We start from the raw sequence: 22,732 nt of genomic DNA on the forward strand, positions 1-22,732 counted from the left end.
TGTTAGGGCAGGCACATACCGATTTTCTTTTACCACAGTAAAAGAAAACAGCTTTTAAAACATCAGTAGTGTTATATTCTGATGTTTTTTTTCATACCATCTACATAAATCAAGGCAGCTAAACAGATTTAATTGAATGCGGGCATAGCTGTAGAAATGGCTGAGGTTAATTGCAGGGTTTACAGTGTTTAGTACAGATGATTCTAAATTGTACAGAGACTATAATAAAGGACTTATTAGTCAATTAGACATGCAATGAAGACAGATTAAAACTGTGCAGCTCAACACCCTTTCTACTTTACTAATGCTAAAACAAAAATATGTGGTATTACTATGACGTATATGATAACTAAACCTGTGCACCGGTAGTGTATCAAACTTGTCTCTGCCCTAAAGTCACCTGTCTCTGCTTACTTCACACACTATGTGTGTGTGTGTGTGTGTGTGTGTGTGTGTGTGTGTGTGTGTGTGTGTGTGTGTGTGTGTGTGTGTGTGTGTGAGACCTTGTGTCTTCCAGCTATGGTGGAGCTGGATGGTGATGACATCAGGATCTCATCGCGGGGGAAACTGGCAGAGAGAGACATTGTTCAGGTGACTGCCCTTTACAGCATGAAAATAAATTTGATTGCAGATTGAGACACGAGGAACTGGAAAAACAAGTTCACAGAACTTCGGGAATTACTCAAAAATGTCAGCACAACCACATTCAGATAACAGACAATACAGTCAATAAACATTTATCAAGCTTGGGCTCATGCGGTCTCTAGCCATGAGATACAGATCACCACTTACAGGCAACAGTGATTTACAGTAGGTACATGTGTCATATTTTACATTTGCGTTTTAAATTCATGCTGTTGCCTCAGTTGTGCTTGTACATTAAAATGTCTGTTTCTGACAAAGCACCATCTGTTGGCACTGGCTTCTCTAACAGATTAGGACATCTGCGTGCTTCCTGTGAATTCCCATGGCGACAAGCGCGTTTTAAAGTTTTATATTATATGTCAGTCTAGGAAACCGCATGTGTCTTTTTCACAGAAAGTGGTGTTTCAACCGACTGTTTTGTCAAAACTAAAGATTTAAGTGACTGAATAGTGGGCAAATGAGCAGGGTTTTCTAAAGTGATTTATAGCAGAGATGTCAGGGTTTGGGTGGCTTAACACCTCTGCTAAACATCTTCCTGGGGAAACATTGATGTGCTCTGACAAATAATACAAAAGAGGGAATCCAAAGAAATTTGATCAGGACAAAAACTTATCTTTTCACTTGGACTCATTTATTTCCTCTCACTCCTGAGGGAAGCCAGAGTGCAGGATTAGTGACAGATCAGCATACTAAAGCTTGCAGGATCAGGCAAATGTTGACTAACACAGGGGCTTAAACATGAGTCCTCTGGATTTTTCCATTCAGTATGCCAACCTGCTTCCAAAACCTATTTGTGTACATTGTCAAAAAGTATTAAAGCTTTTCATGAATCACTACAACAGTAGTCCAAAATCCCTAGATAGAATTATGCTACACAGAGGAAACCATATGTTTTCAAGTCCAGTGAAGGAATATTTCACCACCAAAATTATCACTTGTAGGCTTTATCAATTACTCACCAAGTGTTACATTGAATTTGTGAAGAAAACTTTGTTTTCCTCTCATGCCTCCTTGGTGAACGAAGAATCCCAAAAAACATGCATCGTCGCTAAAACCTTACTATTTAAAAATACTTCCACATAAACAGTACTCGCTCAAACGGATGTTTTGATTTAGTTTTTCTGTTGTTTAACGAGACCCCTATTTAATTCTTCAAGACCTTTCTCAGTTTTTTGATACTTTGTTCTAAGATGCATGCAAGACAAAGATTCTTCTCAAATTTATGGTAATACAGTGTGAGTAATTGATACACAAGTGATCATTTTGGGAAGTTAGCATATTAGCATATTGATATTCCTCTTTCTGCTCTTTTTCCTCAGTTCGTTCCCTTCAGAGATTACATGGACCGGACAGGCAACCATGTGTTAAGCATGGCTCGGCTCGCTAAAGATGTGCTAGCAGAGATCCCAGACCAGTTCATCTCTTACATGAAGAGCAGGGGGATCAAACCCAACCCAGCGCCACCTCCCTACACACCTCCCGGACACACACACCACCACACACAGATCTGAAGCCCTCCTCTTCGCTTTTCACTGAGTACTGACAGCATGCAGCAGCCACTCAAAGTCCAGTGGGAACTCTCTACCTCCTGTTTTGGTGCAAACAGGAGCTGACGCACTAGGAAATGGATGTTGAATTTTGTGCAGTATACTCCCAGTGACTATTGGAGAGGCTTTTTTGGGGGGTGTTTCTCTGTGATATATTCATTTGGATGATTTCTCTTAAAGAGAGGCTCAAACTTTTAATCCAACACTGAGGCAGTGACTGTTTCACGTCTAATTTGACAGCAGGTTGGTTCAAAAAGGTCATGTTGTGGTTTAAACTTGTGCCTGTCTGTGGTTGTTTCTCTAATTGTATCAGGACGTGTGATCTTTGACCTAAGCCTTGCTCATCAGTATTTGGTGTGGCCTAATGCAGTGATATTTTTTAGTCACCTTTTCCCTTCTGGAAATTAGTTTTTGTATTTGGGGATTATCTCTATATCTGCTAATGCATCGGTTATAATTAAGGAGAAATTGCAGGTGTGTAGTCTACGGTTTATTACGTTACCAACTTTAATCAGGCTTTTCATACCTTGAGGTGTCACCACTCTTCTTTATTAGGTAAATGTTTATAAGAGCATGTTGTATGAGAAGTTAATTCCCATATCCCAGTATATTTATTCTCCAATGTTATTTAGAGTGGCATGGGCATTTAATAGATCTGTTTTTAAGTGGGGCCAATTATTTAATTTATTGCATATAAAAAGCACAACTTGTCTCTATACCAAGGACAGTATTATGATGATGCTACCAGGTTGAATCATATTTAATAATTTTGAGTGCTGCCATTCATTGTTTATGAGGAATGTCTCCCATTTATTCATGCAAGTCAAATAGCTTTGTTTTGCAGCTGCAATTCAACGTAAAATAATGGAAATATGACTCAGGCTTCTTAAAGGATCTCATTCAGTAAGGATAAACTTCCATCACAAAGGATGATGTTGCACAAGAGAACCATTTACCAATTAGTCATAACCTGTCTTCATAATCCACAATTTTTTTTTTATTTTTTTGGTAATATTCCGTAAATAAAGTTACCATATAAGTAAAAGACAGACCATGAAAAAGGAAAAGGAAATAAAGGCCACAAAATACAACTAAACATGTCATAAATACAATTAATAGCTGTCGTCAACCTGGCAACGTGGGCAACAACCACTAAAAATACACTATTATATACATCATTAAAGCACAATATACACGGACAGTAAGGGTCTGAAGGCAATGGTTATTACCAAGTCTAGTAGATTGAATTCTCGTTTCATACCTTTCCTATGTGTCACATATTAATGATATAAATGTGTATTTTATCAAAATATAATGAACTGACACACAGCAAACGGGCACAGGTAGCACTCCAATGTAGGAGCACTGCTATGTTTATTGGTTTAGGTAATGTAATGTAATTTCTGCCCCAGGTACCAATAGCAGCTTAATCCGGCCCTGATACGGTTGCAAACACACCACCTCTGCTACTCAAAGATGACCATGTCAGTGGAAATCCAGAAATCCCCAATGGCCATGCATCAGCAGCCACAAAACCTCCGTCGTCATAGACTTTACACTGTACGTTCGTGCGATCATAGCCAGTGTTCCTCTTACATTTCATACAGCCCAGTCCTTGCAGCAGTGCAAGTCTCTGGTGGGAGACAGTTCACAAGTGGTCTCCAGAGCTTTAGGATTTATGTTCATTAAATCTAGCGAGATTTAATGAGTAATTCTCTCATGTGTAAACACATTAACAATCTGTCTATACCACAGGGTAAAGAGGGATCCTTTTGTGCTAATCTTAGTTTGGCTTTATGTAGCTTACCATCTGTGACATCAGTTTAGTGTGAAGAAACCAAAACAAACTGGCTTTCAAGTGGCAAATCCAATTTCACCGCATCAGTAACGAAGCTTGTCATTTGTGATGCGTCCTCGCACAATGATGAAACAACAATCCCTGACAGCCCTATGATGTGTTGCCTTAAACAAATGCAGAGCTCATACTGTAAAAATTTGGAAATTTAAGAAATGTGATCCATGAGGGTTCATACGGAGGATTATAACAATAACAAGGAAGATAAAAGTGCAGAATACAATGTAATACTCAAATCTTTTCTCCCATCATGCCTGTCATCGGACAGATCACATAGAATTCCTGCTTAATTTGCACTAACAATGTTTCTTTCCAGTTTGTTTTGTTTCTCATTGTTTATAGTGACATAGTCTGCTAGCCACATCATTAACCTTTCTACATTAGGCTTTGTACTTAAAAAAGGAACAGGACACCCAACTTAAAAATCATGCAGTAGGCAAAGAAAGGCTCAATTTGAAGGCAGCCATACAAATATTGAATAAAAATGGGTATTTCCATGGGATGCAGATTCTTCTTTTATTGACTTTACTGAATGTTTAACCACAATAGCAGTGGGGCTGTGGGGATGCAAATTTTGGACACTTTGGTTTGACAGAAATTCTCCACAAATTTTCCACAACTATTGTATGGTTTTACAATAGTTTTAAATGCATTCTAAAGACTGCGGCGACTCCCTGACTTTACCTCTTGTCACTGTGAGCATCTTGATGTTAGCATTTAGCTCAACGCAACGCTTTGTGTACGTGCAGCCTCGCAGAGCCGCTAGCATGGCTGTATCTTGTTCATCTTCTTTTAGCATCACATGAACATAAACTGCATCCTAATCTTACCTTTTCCATCTGTGTCAATCTTTCACAGCGGCCATTGTTCTTCTTTTAGTATTATTCCAGTTTCACTTGGTTTTGTTTACTATTCTAATATCCTTCATGTGCCCTTCATTGCTGTAGAGAGTAAACAAAAAATGCTACAATGTGTATAATAGACTGTAAAAGGGGTCCTTTCCTTTTTAACTGACATAGCGAGGCAGAGGCAGAATTAATCTGAGCTAAAATGGTTCTATTCAAATGTCTAATGTAGCAAACTAAAGGTCTTAATCATGTGAAAGCCAGTCACTACATCTCATTTAGTCCTGTACTGAAAATCAGCTCAGGTGTAAGGTATGGCTCCCGGGTGGAGGAGAGAAAAATATTTGATGGTGGTCAAAACAGCTATTTGCTTGTCAATCCTTGTTCTTTTCTTAGTTAGCAGTGAAAAAATAAGAGTTGACTTCTATTAGATTGAAAGTGTATGAACAGCTGGTTTGCAAAGAGATCCCAACAGCACTTTATCCTCACGAGGAGTGCTCATTGTATATGTTTGATATATTTTTGGCAATATTACTGTATTGAAGATATTTATTTATCTATTTTTGGAGTTTGTATGATAAGCCATCGCTCCTGTCCATTATGTCATTACGGTGACCTGTTAACATCCCAATTTATTAGTGTGATGGGTTGACTGCATGTTTTCTTGGGGTACATAAAAGAGTGCCACCATCTGTATAATAGGAACCAGCCCAACCAGATTACATGCATGTCAGTGCCAAACAAGGCAGTAAGCTCTGTGGACGGTTTGCTATTTCTTCTCTCTTGTGCCTGGTTCTCCAAACATTTCTTGTCTCACAACTGTAGCTTAATTAGCGTGTTACAGTCAAAACTTTTTTATATTAATTTTGTCAAATCCCACAATCTCTCTATTGTTTATACCTTGAGTTTTCTGATTTGCATGATTCCCTACATTTCTTTAAATGGGTTTTTATTGTACATGATTATTGTCATATGATGGGTTGTGAAATGCTTTGTATTGGATTGCCTTAACTAAAATCAATTAAAAAATGAATACTTTTATAAAAGTTATTGGCGCGTTATACTTTGATTTCAGTGGACGGTGTTCTAATTTGTTATTTAAAAAGGAAAAAATGTAAGGCTGCTGGCGCTGATTAGCTGAGAGTGCCAACTGCTCGAGGGAAACTACTCATAAACATTCATGTTGTTCATCACTTCACAACATTTACAACACATAATGTTGCATGTTGTCGGTTCCATCATATATATTAGTTTTTTATCATCAGTTCATTTTAATTTCCACAAAACCTTATGGAAGAGGGCTGCAACTAAGGTCCAAACAGGTTATTTTCTAATGACTCAATATCATTCAGAAGCTTACTATACTCTTGTTGATGTTAGATACGAAGTCTTGTATGCTTTGTTCAGAGTTTGAATTACGTCAAATTTCTGTCCTTTAAACAATTGAAATGTCTCCAAACAAACAAAGGAAACATACAAATGTTAACTGACATCATCTTTAATGAGCATGAAAGTAGGTTTTAGAGTAGAGGTCTTCAACAGGGGGTCCGCAACTACTAGGGGGTCCGCGGAGGTACTGCACGGGGTCCACAAAATGTTTGGTTGATTAGACAATTATTATTTTTATTTAAAAAAAAAATTATTTTAACAAATTTAAATATCTTTAAATACACATTAACATGAATCCAACGAATGGATAAATGGAGGCACAAGATGTTGTCTTTCAGTCAGAAATGCACACATTCAGCGACACACAGGAGCTCTCTCAAGCTGGGCACTGGTTCACTCACAGCGCGAGACTAGCCTGGACCTGTCCCTCCAAGCCTCCTGCACATAAAGAGGAGGACCTGCCCCTATCACTGCTGTGCCAATCACGAGGCCGCATGTTACATGCTGGCTCTGTCAGGTTCCCTGTGATTGACCAAGAGCCTATTCAGTCCCCAGCTGACTAAGATCCCAGACACAAGGACGCACGCTGCAATATTATTTGAAAAGAAGATACCGTTGTAAAAATATATTTTTTTTAACTAAAAAACAACATTTACTTCACCCACTAATCCTTGTGCAATCATTTTTGCAAGATATTCCTGGCTAAAACACTGCAGCTCATATCCAAGTGTATGGACATTGTTATGAGCAAAAATGGATCGTTTTGTAACTCAACCAAAAAATATGAATCTGTCCATTATTTTAATAGTTCAATATTGTATGCAAGATAACAGGTATGTTTATGCATATCAGTGGCACTAATAGGCCATCACTCATATTTCGTTTCCATATTTATATTTAAAATAAAAACGTCAATTTGAATAGCTTGTATGCATGATTATCATGCAATTGATAGACAACGTTGATATTGGCATCATAACATGATTATATGAACCTGTGTATTATTTGAATAGCTCAGTATTGAATGTACAATAACAAAGTATGTTTATACATGGCACTAGGCCCAGTTAAATACAAAACACTATTTTATACAATATATATAGTAGGGGGTCCCTGCTCCATCTCTCTATCAGTTTGGGGGTCCTTGGCCTGAAAAACATTGAAGACCCCTGCTTTAGAGGCTAAGTCACCATGTAGGAATGTAACATACAAGAAAGTGTTACATTTGCCACCAAAGGCTGACTTGTTGCTTGATAAAGCTGGATTTAATCTACAATTTTAGTCTCCATCAAAATAAAGGGTTAGATAATGAGACAGCAACTTTGAATCCAGATAGGTCATTACAATCAGTGTAAGATGCTCAAATGGCAGAATGAACACAGAGTTGTAACCTTTATCGCTCTAAGCTATAATTTGCAAACATCTCCAAATGAAAGGTTATGTTTACCTTTACCATAATCAGTCCTTATATCAGTAATCTGATACCAGGTAGATTTACTCTCTTGATGATGCAGTGCACAGTTAGGACCAATGCTTTCATCCTTCAATGTGCTCAGTATGCATTTATGGATATGGATATTACAATGTGTTGAATATATAGTAAGTAAAGAATGAAGTAAATTCCTATGGTTCACTGAATACATTTTTTTTTAAATCTGGTTTAAAAAAGGTGGTGATTGAAGTTCCTTTATAAAAAAGAAAACTAAGGCACAATTTTTGAAAATGCGAATATCTTCTTGCACTTAATTGCACTGTTTCCCATCGCTCTTCACTTGTCTTTGCAGGTTGTAGACGTACAAAACAAACAATAGCAGTGGATGTGGGGCGACTAAGGGATACAGCAGGTTGGTGGTTAGATCCCCGGCTCCTCTTGCCGCATGTCAATGTGTCCTTGAGCAAGACACTGTGACTGTATGCAACGATAAAGTCATTTTTTTTAAGTTTGAAGTTTCCTCCACATTTCTCCTTCCCAAGAGTGGGAAGAAACTTTATTTTCCAGCTCACACAGTTTTGCCATCTTAAATTATTCAGTTTGCATTATGTTCTGTGTACATATCTTGTCCCCGCAGACTGTGGTGGAAGAGATGACACCTGTCATAAAACCGAATCAAACCCAAAACTGAATGTAAAAAAAAACAACATTCACTTCAGCTGACAGTAGCCTCATAGCAGCAGAGTATTGGTGCTCTGAACACAGCAGGTGAAATATGCTCCACTAAAAAAAACAATATACAGTCATCTCAAAAATGCTCTTTCATTAAACATCCACTCATCTTGTTTCTAAAATGTATGGTATTTAACTGGGCTTTCCTGGCCACATTTCAAGTGAAATTTACTGTCTTGAACAAATACATTTGAACACACTCCAGAGATGTCTGGATTATATTTATTTTCTGGGTCAAGAGGAAATAACAAGGCAGGGAAAAATAATGATTTCCAAAGTTTTTGGATGGACTTTATTTGTACAAGTTACTACACCGTATTATTCCTAGGTTGACAGAATGATTCAGACAGGCTTAAACTAATGAGCATGAAAGGCTAGCCAAATAACGGTTAGATAAAAAGAAGGTATATTCTCCACTGTCATCCTCCTCAAAGTTCTTTTTGTTGTGTAGGAGCCCTTTGCTGCATTGCTGTTGAAAGTCAAATGCATGCAGTCCAAGTTCATGCACATGCTTGCACAATAAAGTTCTCAAACAACAACCAATGGAACAAACTGGTATGCAAAAAACATCAACTTTTGGAAACATAATGCCACCAAATCCCATGTCAAGGACGAAGTCCATATTAACTGTACTGTATCTGCAAAACACTCACTGCCAATGGTCTTCAACGTGTTACTCCTACAACATATTATGTACGGTTATGTTTTCAACTAAAACGACAGCCAGTGGTCACAGACAGGAGCACTTGTCTGCAGGTCGAAATATTCACAAGCCATAAACCAAATTACATGTTGTATTTTATTAATTTAATCCATGAAAAATATAAATGAAAGTAGCGGGGAAATAATTAATTTCATTCATTTTGTTTTTTAAAAGATATAAACGTATCCGGCTATGTCAATAAAGCGAGGAGAAGCTCGGGTAGCACACATTGACTTCATTCTCTGCTCAGGTAGCCAGCAGCAAACAACTATTTGTTATTTAATATTCAGAATGTTAAATATAGCTCCTTTAAGGTAAATTACATCAGACATTCTTGTATCACTACGTCCTTTCTATTGCTCATCATTTCGTCATTTTCAGGAGTCGCATTCTCAAACTTAAACGTCATTTATCAGATTAATGTTTTGAGCTTTAAGTTTTGAACCAGGACCTTAAGTATTTGGATCAAGTAGCTCGTAAAACCAAATTAAGTTCACAGGTCTGATTTGAATGTGATACTTGTCTACTGGTCAATGTATCAGATTGGACAGATTGTGGCCGTAGAAAACTTGATTACTGTAAACCAAGAAGATTAGAAATGTACAATGTTAACTGAGGGTCTCACATCCCATTTCGCCATCAAGGCACTTCCTAACATAAAACTCCTCTACAAGGTTTTGTACAGCCACTCAAGCCACTGGAGTGTTTCACAGAAATGAACACCACAAACAGTTTGCCACATCTATTTTAGTTCACCCACATTCACTCTTTGCCCTTACTGTGTTGTCTAATGCATGGCATCAAACAACACCTGTGCTTTGGCACAGTACAGCAGGCTGGCCTTTAACCTTTCTGCATCAGCTCTGTGGTCGTACTCAAGGGCTGCTGGAGTTTCTACAGTCTCCCACAAATGAGATGATGATGGCAGAAGCAGCTGGGATGTTAACAATTATCTGCCCAATGCCAAAAAGCAGTTATACGACTTGGCAGTCGCTAGAGTCATCAAATGAGTGGCTAATATCACAGATGTTCAGCTGAATTAAGCACCGAGCATCTTAATTGAGACCTAAACAAAAACCTTACTGTGAATGGAAACTCACTCAAAAACCCTCTAAATATCTGAGCCAATGAGGATATGAATTAAAATCCATGAGTGAACTAATCCCTTCTTTATCAATCAGCTGGGCAAATGTCAAATGCCATTTCTTTGTTCGATACCCAAAAGTATGGAAGCCTTACTGATTACCTGTCTGATAACAATGTTTTTAAAATGCTTTATGTCCGGCTTTACAGATTCTAACTCCAGTAAAACACACTCAGGTGAATTATGTAAGTGCGATCGATTCTTTTTTTTTAACCATCACAGACAGTACGTTTTTTTCTGCTGTGTCTTTTGTTCTTTACACCAATAAAACGATTCCTCCCTGTCTCTCTTAAGAGTATCTGCACATGCAAAAGCTGACCCCAAAACAGGCAATTCTTCTGGGACGCCAAATGAGGATAAGTGGCAAGTGGCAACTGGCAGTCCTGACGGAGCTCAATTCTGCATAAAGATGCATTAATTATGGCATTCAATGCAACCACAAGACCTCACAGTCTATGCTCCTGTGTTCTTAGCTGTTGCTGCTGCAAACTTATAAGTTTAGTCCCTATGACTATAGCCTGCAGGTAGTGAAAGAAACTGTAAATACACTATTTCTAGGTCAGGCTCCTTTGTAGGGGAGCTGGCTTCACTCTGCGCATTATTAAGTGGGGAGTTCAGGAGTTTAGAGAGTAGAGAAGTCCACTGAGGTGATTCACACACTTGGTAAGCATGTGCAACATTTAGATGGGCGTCTGGCATGACATTGAGAGGACCTCTGACTGGAACCACATGTCAGTTGGTACCAGAGTATTAGTTTGTGGATGTTTTGTATATCACACTTCACAGGGAACTCTAAACAAGACCAAAAAGCTTTCTCTTTATGTGTTCAACTTTCCAAAACAATGGATCAGCTGGTAGCCAGATTAACTGGTGACCTTTGTCTGAATGTCTTTGTGTCAACTCATGGTTGCAAAGGACTCAACAGAAAGTTCATTTTAATAACTTTGACTAAGATTTTATCAAATATTCCTCTCATATGGTCTGTAGACAGAAACTTAGCTCAAAATGAGAAAGTATTACAATCACCTTTAAATATCAAGCAAAAGAAAAAGTTTTTGGCTGAAATCTTTATCATTCATGACATTTCTTCTATTTTAGCAAGATGATGCAGCCAACAAATAAGGAAAAAAAATTGAATTTGCCATTTGAAAAGGGCACTCTCTCAGACAAAAAGGGCAGTAGCTTTTGTCGTCCCCCCCCCCGACACCCACCCAATCAGGCTACTAACTCCATGTGGGACTGAATATCATAAACATCGTACTACATGTGGGGTGACATGAAGAGGTCACAGTGTCTGTAGGTATTCAGCTGGAACACATTATGGTCTTACTCTAAAGAAACTCCAACAGAAATAGCCAATATGTTCATATAAATTTCCATGTCAGAAAAAAGGCAGTGACATTTATTTTTTTTAATAAAAAATATTTTCCACAAAAGAGTTTTTAGTATTTGTTCAAATCACGAGCACCACTGTGAATTTAAAAGCACAAAGAATAAAAATACACTAATTGGTCAATAGAACACGGTTGACTAGCTTTCCATAATTATGCGGATGTCCATACTGTGGGTTATTTAAGAGGAAAGGACATGCAAACTGTGTTGAGAAGAGGATAATTAGTAAGAGCAACAGCAAACAAGTAGGGAAGACAACTAAGTCTATAATCCTTGAGAATTAATGAATGTACTTAAAAGTCTACATACGTTTCCTCCAGAGAATTAACAAACCAAAATACACAATTAAAAGATGGGCACCAATCTTTACCATCAAGGGTAATGTGGATGTAACCTCGCTGTCAGTCATAGTCCAATCTGTGCTCAGTAATTCATGAGCTGCACCCTCATCATTACATTGGACTTTGAAACCAAAACAAAAGTTATACTGTATATAAATACATATTTATGCAGGAAATATTTCACGATTTTAACACAGAGAATATGGTTCCTTTCATCCTTTGACATATTAGACAAGATACCCATCAGAGGCACAGACAATAATGACGAGATAGTAGAGTATGATTGTGACGATATGTGGTTAGAGGATCTAAATGATTCAGGAGGAAAAAAGAACATTCACCTTACTCCATCATTATTAGTTCAGTTCAGCCAACACACATGGAAAACAGAGTAGATATTTGAAGTATAGACCCTGACCTCATCATTACCCAAAATAAGTTCAGCACAGCAGAAACTGGGGAGTGATGAACATAAACCGCATTACATAAAGATCTCAAGTATATGGACTCTCTCATGTGTGGGCCAGACACCAGCCGACATGTGTCTGATCCCAACAAAGCACCTCCAACAAGGGAAACACACCATAATGAATTCAGATGGGTAAATATAAACTCAGCAATTGATCTGATGTGCAGCAGCAGGATAAGAACATGTCCTATATGCAGCAGATAATCATTAACTTACAAAAAATATATAAATAAAACACAAAAATGCAAGAATAAACAGCACACAATTCCTTCTTTGATGTGTTGGCACCTTGGAAATGAGGAAGCCTACTGGTGAGTGTAACAGCAATGTACAGAAGCTCAGTAGTTAACATTTAGAGTTGTGAAAGCTAAATGGCACATAGACGCACCGCTTTTAAGTTGAAATATTAACAACGAGACAGTAGTTTACATCCCTAAGGCCTAGATATTAAATATCAACCTTTACCTGGGACATGGGTTTGCAGAGAGCTAATAGAAAATCCCACAAAACAAAAGGCAACAGCCTGAAGGGAAATCAATTCAGCCCATAACTGACAATAGCCAAACGTGAATATTCATATCTCAACATTAGGTTAATTAACAGCGAGGACACACCACAATGAGGTATCATAATAAATGCGTCAAACAAACAAATAAGGTCGTGCAATACAATACAACAACCAATGCAAGGCATTAGCAGCAGTGTGAGCAAAACTATGCAGCCAGCCGTCGCCAAGACATCACAAGCAGATAACACAGCCAGCAGTCTCATTTCAACAGAACAGAGCCAATGTGTCCACTCTTGACATGCATTTTAGCATAAAAACAGCACTTAACTTTGCTGATGTGAAGCTGTGGTCCCGGATATCTGAGCAGAGGTTGGGTCTTTTGGGAACATCTGTCGCAAAGTAAACTCCAGATTCTGGCTTCAAGTGAGGCCAAACAAGTCAAACACCAGCTAAAGATCAGCTGGGAGCGGCACAACCGCGATTCCTTCTCAAGCCTTCATCAAGTTACGTGAACTGATGGCAGGTTAGCTAGCCAGCTAACGATATGCTGACTTCGCCTGCAGCAGTTGTAGCAGGAGTTTGCAATAGAGGTCAGCTAGCAGAGCAACTCATAAAAGTCATGTATTTCAAATTGTACTCAGTAAAGCACAAGAATATTAGCATCAAAGCATACATAGAGAAGCATATGTAAAAGTACTCATAATGCAGAATGGCCCCTTTCAGAATATATTACATAATCTGAATTTAATTATGAATGCATTAATGTGTTCATCACTTTAATGTTGCTGCTGGTAAAGGTGGAGCTAATTTAAATGACTTAATATAGCCTACTGTTTGTGATTTCCATCTCTAGGATCAAAAAAGTCTAATCTTATAATTAATAATCTGAATGAACAACAGACAGTGGCAATTTACACAAAGACATACATACATTATATATTGTTTTAAAGTAATAAATTAGAAATTTAGGAGAGAATGTTAGCCAAAAGTGGACCATTTTAACTCAGGACTCTGTGCTTTTGTAAAAATATAACATCACAAGCACAAAAGTGCAACAATGTGGAGCAATTCAGAGTGACATGCTGGGAACATTTAGTGGTGCCAGCAATGGAGGAAAAACATCAAAACCTGCAACTATTGATCAGGTATGTCATTACACAGAGCTAGAGGTTCCCAGCTAAGCTCAGAAGAATTGAAAGCATCTCTTCTCTGGCTTCTCCTAATTCAAAAGCCGCAGAAATGATTCCCTTTGGTTCTACAATCACGCACACAGAAAACAAAGTGGTGATGCTGCTGACAGCAGTGCTCTCACCATCCACCGTCAAACCTCACCAGCCTCATTTAATGGTGGCAGATACAGAGAGTCGTTTGACATGTCCATACCACAGCAAATTCTATCTTTCTGTGTATCTATTGATTGATTAGCTGTAAATCAATGCAACCATTGCCTTTGTATTATTAGTGTCAATGTTGTATCTTCTATGTTTCCCCTCCTTCCTTCTCAGTGACCTCCCTTGTTCTACTCAGATGCTCAGCCAGTCATTATATATATATGTGTGTGTCATGGCGGCCTGTCTTAGTTTTTTGATCATCAGCCTGTATTTTTCTTCTTTGCTTTTGTTGTCTGACTTACTAGCTTCTCTGTTGGGTCTCATACTGCCTTGTCTGATGCTTATGCCTAAAATTACAATATTAGTTATTATGTCAGAGGAAAGGAAACAGCATAATTACTCATTTGCATTAATGAGACAACAGTTGCAATTTTATTTCCTGTTACATCTGGGCTTGTGAGAATTTTAGTGTAAAGGTCATCCCCCACATCAGTTTTTTTGCATGCATTTTATTTCTGGTCTTTGTCATCGGTTTCATCATAACACGCCATAACAAAGGCGTTTCTCCTGACATTGGCATATTTATTCCTGTGAAAGTTTTCTGAAGGTTTGCATGTTTCAAGAGGCTCCAAAATATGTGTGCTGTGCAAAAACGTTGCAAATAAGCAAACCAAATAACTAACTTTATAGGAATGATAGTAAATCTTAAATGGTTTGTTGATAATTGGTTACGCCCATGGGTTCTGTTGGATAGCATCTCTTCCTCTATCAGTGGATGAAGTGTGGGTTAACAATGAGCTTTGATGATGTTTATTTCATCTGCGGCCAATTTTCTGTGTTTGTGACATCACACTGACTTTAGTGTATCAGACAGCACATAAGTGAGTGTGACAGCCCCGCTTATTATCCTAGTGTACGATTCCTAATTTAAGATGGAATTGCAAGAATGGGCAACCCAATTTTAATTTCTTTTCTCTGACATGTCAGAGTATGGTATTTCATTGTTTTCATCTTCTCTGTCAGTCCTCACAAACAAGGCAGCTGCCAGGATGCTGCGAAAACAAGACTTTGTTACCAAGATGAGTGTAAGATCTGGTGAGAAGAAACAAAAGAGACCAAAACCGCACAACTGTTCTATAACATAACCTCCCTATTTGGCCTTAGTCTTTGGTGCTGTTGGCTCGAGGGGTTCTGGTTGGATGTTGGCGTCAGTGTAACAAGGTGGATGCAGACTTCTACAGGCGGAGGTGGGTTAATAAAGCTCATACTGATTAGTGATTGGCTCCTTTGTGGACAGAGAGAGAGGAACACAAAATATTGTGAAAACTGATAGGAGCATAGAGAGGTGGCAGACCCTAAGACACAAAGCTGTTCACAAAGTAGATGCTAATTTGCCTGGAAAGGGGTAACCAAAAACAAATTGCTACTACCTGCACTGGGATCTAAATTCCGTCTGCTTTCATGCACAACATGTTGTGTAATGACAATAAAATGACTGCATCCTTATACATGCATGTGCATGGTTGATTCAGCTAGAAGACAAGTGACTGCTGGATGGAGATGTACAAATACCTCATTGCTGGTGATTAAATCAGTCAGTTTAATGGTGTGTGTGCATTTTGTGGTATTGTGGTGTTATGGTGCTGCTTGTCTCTGCATGCCATCCTCCTGATAGGTGTGCACACCAAACTAATACATATATGCATGAACATCATTGGATATCTGTTATAATTGGAAATGTAAATAATGTAGGTGCTGCGGTAAAAAACAGAATTGTTTCGGTGATCAACTTCAATTTTTTTCAGTCACAGTGTTTGTGTGAGTGTATGGGAACCAGGGTGGGGCAGCACAGAACAAAGAACGTCATGAGTGGGGGAATGTCACCATCTTCTGGAGGTAAAATGCACTAACAGCTAGTGAGTCAGTGTGTTTGACCATCCCTCAGGTTAACAGTGGTCAAATCTGAGTCAAACTGTTTTACTTCTGATTTATTTTTTCAAAGTTTTTATTTAAAGTAAGTTAGTACATGTTGGTAATAGTCTAATGACTAAGTCTTGAGTTTAATTACATCTCAAGTCTGGCTTTCAAAAAATCATGTTGCCAGTGTTCTGTCGGACTGGTGTCCCCTGATGTGAGCAACAAAAACAACAATAGCATATGAGAGAAGTCATTAGTAGTCTAGAATCTTAAAACAACAAAATAAACCCATACAAAAGTACCTTATTTGAGTTTTTGAGATGAGCACAGAGCTGTGATTTGAGCTCAATTTGCTGAATGACAAAAATGTTGTGTTTTAATCAATGCGGTAGTTATCCGTCCCCAGGCCTCAGACTGAAGCCTGTCCCTCTAAGTAGTTAATTACAGTTATTTATCCTGGTACCCCAGGTGTAAATGAATCTCTCATTATATGGCATGAATAAAAAACAGTGAGCTTTACCTCCTGATGTTCGGTAAATATTGATTGTACAGTAATCTGTGTGCATGCATGATGTATACATTTAACACATAGTGGGAAAGAGACGTGCATAAATAAATTTTTGCAGTGTCAGTGGCTTTACAAGCTTTTCATTGTGAGCTCTCAATGTATTTCTGGTTGGGATAACTACCGAATCATACGTTGCTGTGTGTGTTGTATGTGTGTTGTATGTTGGCGTACTCATCAGAGCTTTGTTATGAAGTCATGTGCTCTCCGGCCATAAAATCATTCAAATTACCTGCTGATCAGGCTTCTTTATTGACCTCCAGGGTTTGTTAGTTTTTTTTCAACCTATATGGACCTTCTTTCTGATCCCATAACCACAGCTGATGGTTTATCTTAATTATGTTCCATTGTTGTTTGGTTATTGCTTCTTTTCAGGGCGGCACAGTGCTGCAGTGGTTAATAATGTCAGCTGACAACAAGTCCAGTAGGTGTGAGTGTGAATGGTTGTCTGTCTTGTTGTGTCCACCCTGTGATAGTCTGGTGACCTGTCCAGGGTGAACCCCGCCTCTTGCCCAATGTCAGCTGAGAGCTCCAGCCCATAAACGATAAGTGCTTACAGATAATGGATGGATGGATGCTTCTTTCCACATCCTCCACTTTTAATCCAGTTTTGAAAAGATGGCCGACTATTTCATTTCCTCCATGAGCTGATACTACTTATCACATGCCACAATCAATGTATAAACTAGGGTTGAGGTAGGCCAATGTCAGGCAAGGCAGGCACCTTCACTATAAAATGCTGCAGCTTTAATGCAAGGTCTGTTATTTTCCGTTTGTCAATATTGTGATATCTGTCTCTGAGATTTCTGCCTCCAACCCAAAACAAGTTTTGAATTTCCAAGGACAGTTTAGGGGTTATTTCTTAGTACACTGTTTCAATGGAAAAATGTTCTTCAGTGTTGGGCAGGAGATGTTGCTGTTGATTTCAAACTAGTAATAATAATAATGCTGTGAGCATCATCAATTAAATCGCACTGACCTCATTTATATTAAAGGTGGAGGCAGAGATCTCAAAAAGACAGAATAGTTATCTCAAAACCTGGACAAATAAACACAAAATTACCTGCATGGATGGATGCCACTAGAGACACTTTAGAATTTGTGTACACTAAAACTCTCTGTAATGTTCAAGGACCAATAATCGTGCGGAAATGTGTCAAAAAGCCTGATATTCAGACCTGTAAACCTACAACTATACAACGTATCTAAACAAACTAGAAGACACATAGGCCTGTTGATTTCAATGAAGCTTCATCACCAGCATTTAGGCTCTGTACTTTCCTCTGAATAACTCCAGGTGAGTTGTGACCATATATGGCTGTGATGACGTACTCTTTAAAACCGGAAGCACAATAGTAATCAACCCTCCGTTTGCGTCTGCGCGATATGTCAGATATTTGATCAACAGCAATGGCTCCGACTACACCTTTAGATGTCGAGTGGCAGACGGATCAAATAATCAAGTATCTGTTTGATGACGAAGTCGATCAATGTCGTTTATTAGACGCTGGTTTGGAGACTGACAGCGCAAAGAGCGACGGTTAGTTCAAGATAAAATGTGCTCGTGTGAGTGGGAGCGATACGTGTCTGTACCGAGTCGTTGTACGTTAACTGTTAACTTCAGCTACACTCGGTGAACTTTCATTTTCGGGTGATTAGAAAATAAGATGTCAAAGTGGTAGACGCTAGTGTTTCACGCAGTAGATTTTACTATATTCAAGTTATTGTTTTTTTTTTTGGTACAGTCAATATCATGTTTAAGACAATGTAGCGTCATTATACATATATATATATATACGTTACACCCATAGCCTAAATATATAAAGTGTGCATTGTTTTCGTTGTTTGGCTTTACAAACTGCTCATTGTGAGCTCCGCAAATATTTTGGGTTTGAATAACTAACAAATAATACGTTCCTGTGTGTGTGTGTGTGTGTGTGTGTGTGTGTGTGTGTGTGTGTGTGTGTGTGTGTGTGTGTGTGTGTGTTTTATGTGTGCATACCATACAACACTCATCAGAGCTTTGCTTTCCAACCGGAAAATAATTCAAATTATTTTCCACCTCACTGTTATTCCTGCCCTCTAACGTTAGTTCTTTATTTCCTAGTTCTGCTGATCAGGCTTCTTGAATGACCTCCGGGGTTTATTTGTTGTCTCAACCTAGTGGGCCTTTTTTAAGACTTCATAACTCCAGCTGATGGTGTATCTTCATCATTATGTTCCATTGCTTTTGGGTGGACTGTAGCTTCACAAGTTTAGATTTTCAACCCTTTAAATAGGTGACATGTTACTCTGGTAGACTTCAGTAAAGGCCATTGTACGTCACTGTTAACCTCTCTCAGCACCTACAACTTGTTGTTGTTATTGATGAGGACAGGGTAGGTGGATTAAGAAACCCCTCTTAGTTATGCTCCTACAGTACACAGTACAATGAATACTGATGTTTAGCCTGTTAAAACTTGACATGTATGTTTTTCTTTCAGACACTTTTGACCCAGTTATAATAGCTGAAAAACTGAAGAGTGTGGGTGATGACATGATGGATAACGTTGAATTTAAAGCTGCAGTTGCTGGCCTGAAGCAAGCAGTAGCGAAAGAGGTACACACACTGACAATTATTTATTTCTATTCTTACTTTCTATACTTTTTAATTATTTATATTTAACATTTTTTCCCCCTATGTCCTTGTGCTGCTGCAACACCAACATTTCCCCTCAGTGGATCAATAAAGGCTAATCTTATCTTATTATATATTACTCCATGAATGGCATTCACAGGATCAGAGGTTATGTACATTCTTATGAGTGCAGGAAGCACTGCTGCTTGCGTTCTACCTGTCGTAGCCCAGGTGTACACACGGGTGTACACACATTCACACAGTACAATAGTGTCATTTTTGTAGACTAATAATACAAGTTTTCTAAAAGTATTGTTGAATATTTTGTTGTGCAAATGCACCACAAAATTGGTGTGGAAATACTCGACATGTCAAATGCTACGTTCGCCCAAAATACAACGAGAAACAACGTTTTCTCATTGTATTTGCATCCAGTGTTTTCTAGCCATGCAGTAAATGTTGGTGTTGTTTGTCTATGACCAGTTTTCATTCATTTCTTCTGTGTAAACATGTGTCCAATGAAGGCTATCGACTCATTACAGTGCCCTCTGACTGACTAAACTCGATCACCGGTAGCTCAATTCTGCTTACATTGTAAAATCTCACAGATTTGTGTTTTGTACAATGAAAATGATTGTAAACCAGCACACAGTTTAAAAAAAGATCAAACAAAACATTAAGATTGATCCAACATTAAGTCAGAATGTGTTTTTTTCTGTTTCCAAATTTTAAAATGAAGTTAACTGGAGCATTGTAGGTGTATCTACTATGATGTCTTTACATTGAATTTGCGGCTCTATAATATCTGGACCTCTGTCTCATCTTTCCCCAGGCCATAGAAACAGCGTTTAGCCGCGGCGTGGACGCCATCTGCCAGACTCAGGTCTGGCAGCAGCCTGAAGTGGTTTCAGAGATGCAGCTGATCAGGGCCTCGGTGGCCTTCGGACTTCATCTCCAAAAATCCTCCCCAGAGCTGAAAATGAAAATCCAGAGTGTCATGTCTGCATTCATAACCAGGCGTGTGGGCCCATGGCTGACTCAGCAAGGTGGATGGGTAAGAAGGTTTTTAAATGCCTTAAATGCAATTTTATTCAAATTTGTCACAAACGTCCACTTGCATTCAAGGTTGAATTATTTAGAAGTTGGTGGTCAAAGGTCACTGTGACCTGGCAAAACACCTTTTTTGTCCATAACTTAGGAATTCATATGCTAATTATGACAATTTCCCACCAATGTCTAATAGAATAAAAATATGAAGTGATGACATTTTGAACAGGCATGGATGTAAACTGCAACATGACTGGCTGGTGGAGGCATTCAACCGCAAGGCGATTTGTTTTATGTATTTATCACTTGCGCAGGTTGGAACAGGTGGAAAACTACAATATAAAATGGTACAGAAAACTGAATGTTTTTCTGATGAGATTAGATGTTAATTTGCAAGGGTTATGGTTTTGAACAACAACACCAGCCCTTTGCACCTGAAGAGTGTTAATATTTATGACACCAAACCCAGTGGTGCAAACAATTCAAATACTGCACAAACTAAATGACAGGAAGTTTCCTTTCACATTTTGCCACCACTGACCTTTAGGTGCAACTGTTTTTACAAGCAATCAACTTATGAAGTAAGTGGAGAAGAATTCGATCAGAAATAAATTACTTTTTGTCAATATTTGATGTGTTTTTCAGTCACTATAGTTCATGTCATGTCCCTGATTTTACAAGAAATTATTATTCTTTAGTTAGAGTGCGTCTTCTTCTAGTTTTATAAAGTGCCACGCCTGACTGAACATCAAATAGTGCAGCATTGTGCTTACCCAGCAGCCTTTATACAACTTCCTTGATGCAACTTTAATTGTTGTGAAATGAAACGGCACTGAACTTGACTAACCTTTCTGTATTGACTTAACAGGAAAAAGCAGTAACATAGTTTTAATACCACATTTAGTGGATCATATTTCTTTATGTCACCAGTACCTGAAACAACACGCTGCCACTAACCACCAATTTCTTTGGTTTGAATGCTCAATAAACATGTATTTTTAGTAATTTTAAAAACTGAGATCAACCAGAAGTACAATGCTACGTTAGACTTTGCATACGTGTCTACTGAGCGTGTATCCTGGATTAATACTGCCGCCATTTACTACTTGATTACACAGCAAAAACATACAATTAATAATGCCGTACAAAGGTTAGGTGTTTTGAAACCATTGCACAAGGTAATTAGTTTTATCAACACATTGAGAAACCATGCAGTTAAAACCAGAGCTCCTTACATTGTAGTTCTGTTTTTTAGCCCCATGTCCAGTTTCGTTCTGACTGATTTATGAGTCATTCAGAAGAGTTCTGTAAGGTTGTAAAGTTGTATTTCTTCTTCTTTTTTTTCAGGGGAAAGTGTTTTGAGAAGGAATCTTGCCAAACCAGCCTCTCTGCGATGGAGTATGCTGACCTGAACAACAATATTTCAACAGATGACCTCGTGAAGCCACTGTATGAGTCTGAACTCTGTTGTCATGCAGGCAGACATCTGATCACACACTAAACTTCTTCATTTGGAATTTCAGCGCTTTCACGCTGTTTCAGTTTTAGACAATCTTGCTCAAATCCCAGCTAGTGATGCAGGTGCACGTCACAGGTTAATGCAATCATGTGTCTTAAGACCGTTTAGTGGAGTGTAACTTCTTCTAAACAGACAAAAAACGATTTAAATAAGTCACTTTTACATTCTCATAAATGTTTTTCATCAGAAAACACTTCAGTGATATTTTTTTCCACTACGTCATTGCTTGCACTAGTATAAAAATAGCTTGATTGTCTCCGGAGGAGTTTTCCGAGTGATCAGTGCTGAAGGCTCCAGTTTTGTGTATTTATTTTCATGCATGTGGGTTCATCTATGCAGCTTCTGCATAAATCACTGAACTAAATTAATTGAATATTAATTTAAATTATTCAATTTAGCTGATGTGTCTCTTCTTGCTTGCCTTCTTAGTTACAAATCACAGTAGAAAAAAAGCTTCTGCCGAGTCAATGTAATATCTGCAGTACAGTTTCAACAATTAAGCTGTTAAACAGACCACGTTCACACTTTGGCATCCATGTGTGTCTAAACTGTCTACTCTAAGGATATGCCATTTTGGGTGCTCAATCAAACTGTGATTTCATGTAATTTAAGTGTTTCTGTCCCTTATTTTTGCACAAAATAGATACGGGTACTCTATTATGTCTTAAGCTAATAAACCCTGTTTTTTGTGTCTTAATCACATTCATATTCAGCATATACTTCTGGCAACATTT

The 22,732-nt window shown here is 38.3% G+C and overlaps 1 protein-coding gene across 3 annotated transcripts in view; it reads left to right on the forward strand.

Moving 5' to 3' along the window:
* Positions 1-5,921, forward strand: part of cpne5b (copine Vb) — a 103,705-nt gene extending 97,784 nt beyond the window's left edge. Inside the window, exons 19-20 of one of the 3 annotated variants that reach the window (XM_068720179.1) lie at positions 518-591; positions 1,965-5,921. In XM_068720179.1, the coding sequence (XP_068576280.1) occupies positions 518-591; positions 1,965-2,156 (266 nt within the window). In that variant the 3' untranslated portion in view covers positions 2,157-5,921. Of the gene's footprint in view, positions 1-517; positions 592-1,964 lie in introns of those variants that run through there. The other 2 variants (XR_011103743.1, XM_068720180.1) reach the window with 2 other exon arrangements.
* The last annotated feature ends 16,811 nt before the right edge of the window (positions 5,922-22,732 follow it).

The sequence above is a fragment of the Cebidichthys violaceus genome, unplaced genomic scaffold (assembly GCF_023349555.1).
Source record: "Cebidichthys violaceus isolate CVI_PGR_0920_01 unplaced genomic scaffold, fCebVio1.0.p SCAF_25, whole genome shotgun sequence".
NCBI lineage: Eukaryota > Metazoa > Chordata > Actinopteri > Perciformes > Stichaeidae > Cebidichthys > Cebidichthys violaceus.